The 3,407-nt window shown below is 43.1% G+C and overlaps 1 protein-coding gene across 3 annotated transcripts in view; it reads right to left on the reverse strand.

The window, feature by feature from the left end:
- The window catches only part of LOC101173124 (peroxisome proliferator-activated receptor gamma coactivator-related protein 1), a 10,336-nt gene extending 8,137 nt beyond the window's left edge, over positions 1–2,199 (reverse strand). Inside the window, exons 1-2 of one of the 3 annotated variants that reach the window (XM_023959934.1) lie at positions 2,063–2,199; positions 358–453 (exon numbers count right to left, since the gene is read on the reverse strand). In XM_023959934.1, coding sequence (XP_023815702.1) covers positions 358–453; positions 2,063–2,143 — 177 coding nt within the window. In that variant the 5' untranslated portion in view covers positions 2,144–2,199. The remainder of the gene's footprint in view (positions 1–357; positions 454–2,062) is intronic. The other 2 variants (XM_023959928.1, XM_023959938.1) reach the window with 2 other exon arrangements.
- Positions 2,200–3,407: the final 1,208 nt, after the last annotated feature.

Consider the following 3,407-nt stretch of genomic DNA (forward strand, 5'->3'; position numbering starts at 1 on the left):
GCCTTTGTTGAGTTTAAAATGATAAATCGTGTGAAAATATTTTAGTTTTAGAAAACAACATTTGAGAACATGGAGCATGTAGTCGGATGGTTTCTGCAGACAGGTTCAGCAGACCCACTGGCCTATGACGAACAGATGACAGGACGGGCAACTCCAGCCCTTCAGGGCCGCATTCCTGCAGGCATTCTGGCATGTTCTATTCACCTGGTTCAGGTGTGTTCAGCAAATCCGTCATGAGTGGGGCTTGAATATCTGGACATTTTCTCAGACACACCAGCCCTCGGGGCCTGGAGTTGCCCATCTCTTCTACATTCATTCATGCAAATAGATGACAACAGCATCTTCAGTGGATCTGACCTCCGGTGCTGAAGAATCTTCAAAGATGGCCAGAAGGGAGCAATCCACACAGGAGGGAACGTCTGCAGTCTCCATATCTCCTCTGACCAGGACCGCCTGCACACATGAAGGGCAGACCGATCAGTGCTTTGAGCCCCAAATACATATATATATATGCAAACATCAACGTGCTCCACGCGCTCATGGAGATAAAAATGAATCAGAGGTTTTGACAAAAAGGATAAATGAAAAATGGCATCACAAAGACATGTTTTTTTTTGTTTGCTTTATTCTTTTCTTTATTATTTAATGTGAATTTAACCCATTTCAGCCCAAAATGCGGTCAAATATATGAGGGAAAAATAATTCAGGCTTTGAGATAAGACTGGAACACCCACTCGGGGCCTGGACCCGAAAACGGGGCTGAATTTGTGTCGGATCACTTCCAGATGTCAGATCGCAGTGCAGTCAGGCCATCACTTTGGAAACGATTCATTCAAATAAACACATGGTTACAGGGTTTAAAACCCAGCGCACAACAAGGTTGGCAGCGGGTGAGGTGCATCATGGGAGTTTTAATTTTTTAATGTCTTCTGTGTTATTTGAGTGGTTGTGTCAGGTGATTGTTGTGTTTTCTAATCAAACTGTGTGGAAGTTTTTCCATCCGTAATCCAAACTGATATTCAAAATTCAACAATGAATTTGCTCTTACATTTTGAGGACATATAATTTGAGGACACATAATGCATTCCACAATTTAGCTTAAAAAGATACATTTCGTTTCCTCGTCTGTTTTAACTTTATTTAGACATAATCTAAACTGTGAGGAAAGTTCTTCCATCTGCTCCTGCAACCCAGATTAGAGAGGATAGAAGGATGCACTTCAGATGAATTCAATCTGAAGAGTTTCTGAGACTTCTAGTCTACTTTATCTCTAAGTAATCACTATATTAACCACAGTATGAACCTCCTTGTTTTATTGTGCCTCCAGTCAAACTGGTCTTCAGTGAAGTAGAAAAAAGGACCTGAAAGCTCCAAGTATAAAACTTCATGTACTTCAATAGAAGTAAAGTTGTTCTTTACTTTCTTATTGAAGTTTAATGTCCTAATTTACTTCTTGCTTTCAGATGATGATTACAGTATTTTAGGTGAAAATGTTTTATTTGGGGCAGTTGTGTTTGGTTTGAGTTTCCTGTTATTTTGCAGGCTTTTAATTTGCTGAACAATACCGGAAGTCCTTTCTGATCGTCTCCATAGTCATGCAGTGGGCCTAATGAACGCTTTCTCAGGACCAGAAAAGTCTGGATCCGGCCCTGGGGGGGTGGAATGTGTCCGTTTAACTTCACATGCATGCCCAAGACCTGATCCAACAGTTAGCAAACTTTAAAGGTGATCACGTGAAGGTGTTCGGCGTGACAGCAGTCTTTCCGCTACTGGGTAGGGGCTGTGGCCATGTCGGTGCGGGGGGGTAAAGCGTCGCTGAAGCAAGTTAAGACGCGTGGCAGTCTCCCTCACATTCACCTGTGACACGTGTCCCACGCAGACGTGTCATAACCATGCTATCGTCTGTTTCCGAACGTCGAGCTCGCGCAGGTTCTACAACTACAGCAGGCAGTGTCGGCCACGTGTCGCCGCGCGCCGGCAGACCACGCGCGCAGCCCCACAGATTAACCCGTCTCTCGTATCCGGTTCATTGCCCCAGTGGGTTCGATTCGAAACCCAGTACCTGGTCAAAGGGGTCGTGTCCTGTAAATCCACTCGTTGTGGGGTTTAAACCACCTTCTATGCCGCTCCAGTGTGTCGCCATCTTGATCCCCCCTCGTGGCGCTCGCGCAGGCCGGATACGGCACGTGGTCACCAGCGAAAAGCGAATGCAGAGCTGATCTGTGATCAGTACAGCTGAGCGTCACGCAACGCAGGAGCGGCGGTAGATGAAACTAACAGGTCTGGGATCAGTTCATCCAATTCGCGTTTATTCTGATTTTTTAATATTTTTAAAACTGGGTTCTGTATTGCAAACGTTTGATTTTTCGCTATAAACAAAGCTGATTAAAGTCATTTAAGTCTAAAGTCTATTGAAATCAAAGATTTTTAAATCAGTTTTGATCAATGACATTGATGGCTGGTGAGGCACAGTCAGATTTACAATGCAAGCACTGAATATTTCACCATCCATCCAACAGCAGGTAAACGCATATAAGATACACACAAGAACAGATTTACCCTACAGAGAATATTTCTTTTATAGACATGGATTAAACACTCATCTTGTTTGTAATTTACTCATATATACCGTACTGCATATGACTGTAGACAAGGTAAGAGGAACTTGTGGCTTTTACTTTGGAATGTTTCACATTGGCAGACAGGCAGCAGCGCCTTAGAACCCACACTGGATTTTAGCTCATTGTGCCCCTGCGAAGCAAAACCAGGTTTCCGGCCCTAGTCCAACACCCAGCCAGCTGAGGTATCCAGCCACTGACTAGTTCAAGATAAAGAAAATAAGACACAGGAAGTTAACTCTGAGCCACAGTTCTCCCTAAAACAGTGTTTTCCAACCCAGGTCTTCGGGGGACACTGTACAACATTTTTTTCAATCCTATCCTGTACAAACTCACCTGCCTTTGACTGTCATTATGCAGATTCTTTATGATAAAATTAATTAGGTAGGCTCAAAAGGAACAAAATGGAGAACATGCGGGACAGAGTTCCCCAAGGACCAGCACTGGGAAACACTGCCCTAAAGATCATCTTAACATGATGGAAAGAAGTAAGTAAGTAAGTTTTATTTATATAGCGCCTTTCACAGATAAAATCACAAGGCGCTGAACAATAAACAATATACAACCCAGTAAAAGCAGAAAAACAATCAAGTAAATATAATGTAAGCAAGACTAAATTGAAGAAAAATAAACAGAATAAAATTAACAATAAAACCAGTCAGCTAAAAGCATTTTTGAATAAAAGTGTCTTCAGTTGACTTTTAAAAGAATCGACGGTGTCGGCCACACGAAGGGACAGAGGGAGGGCATTCCAGAGTCTGGGGGCTATTCCCTGGAACGACCGGTCAC

Source organism: Oryzias latipes, chromosome 1 (genome assembly GCF_002234675.1).
Source record: "Oryzias latipes chromosome 1, ASM223467v1".
Taxonomy (NCBI): domain Eukaryota; kingdom Metazoa; phylum Chordata; class Actinopteri; order Beloniformes; family Adrianichthyidae; genus Oryzias; species Oryzias latipes.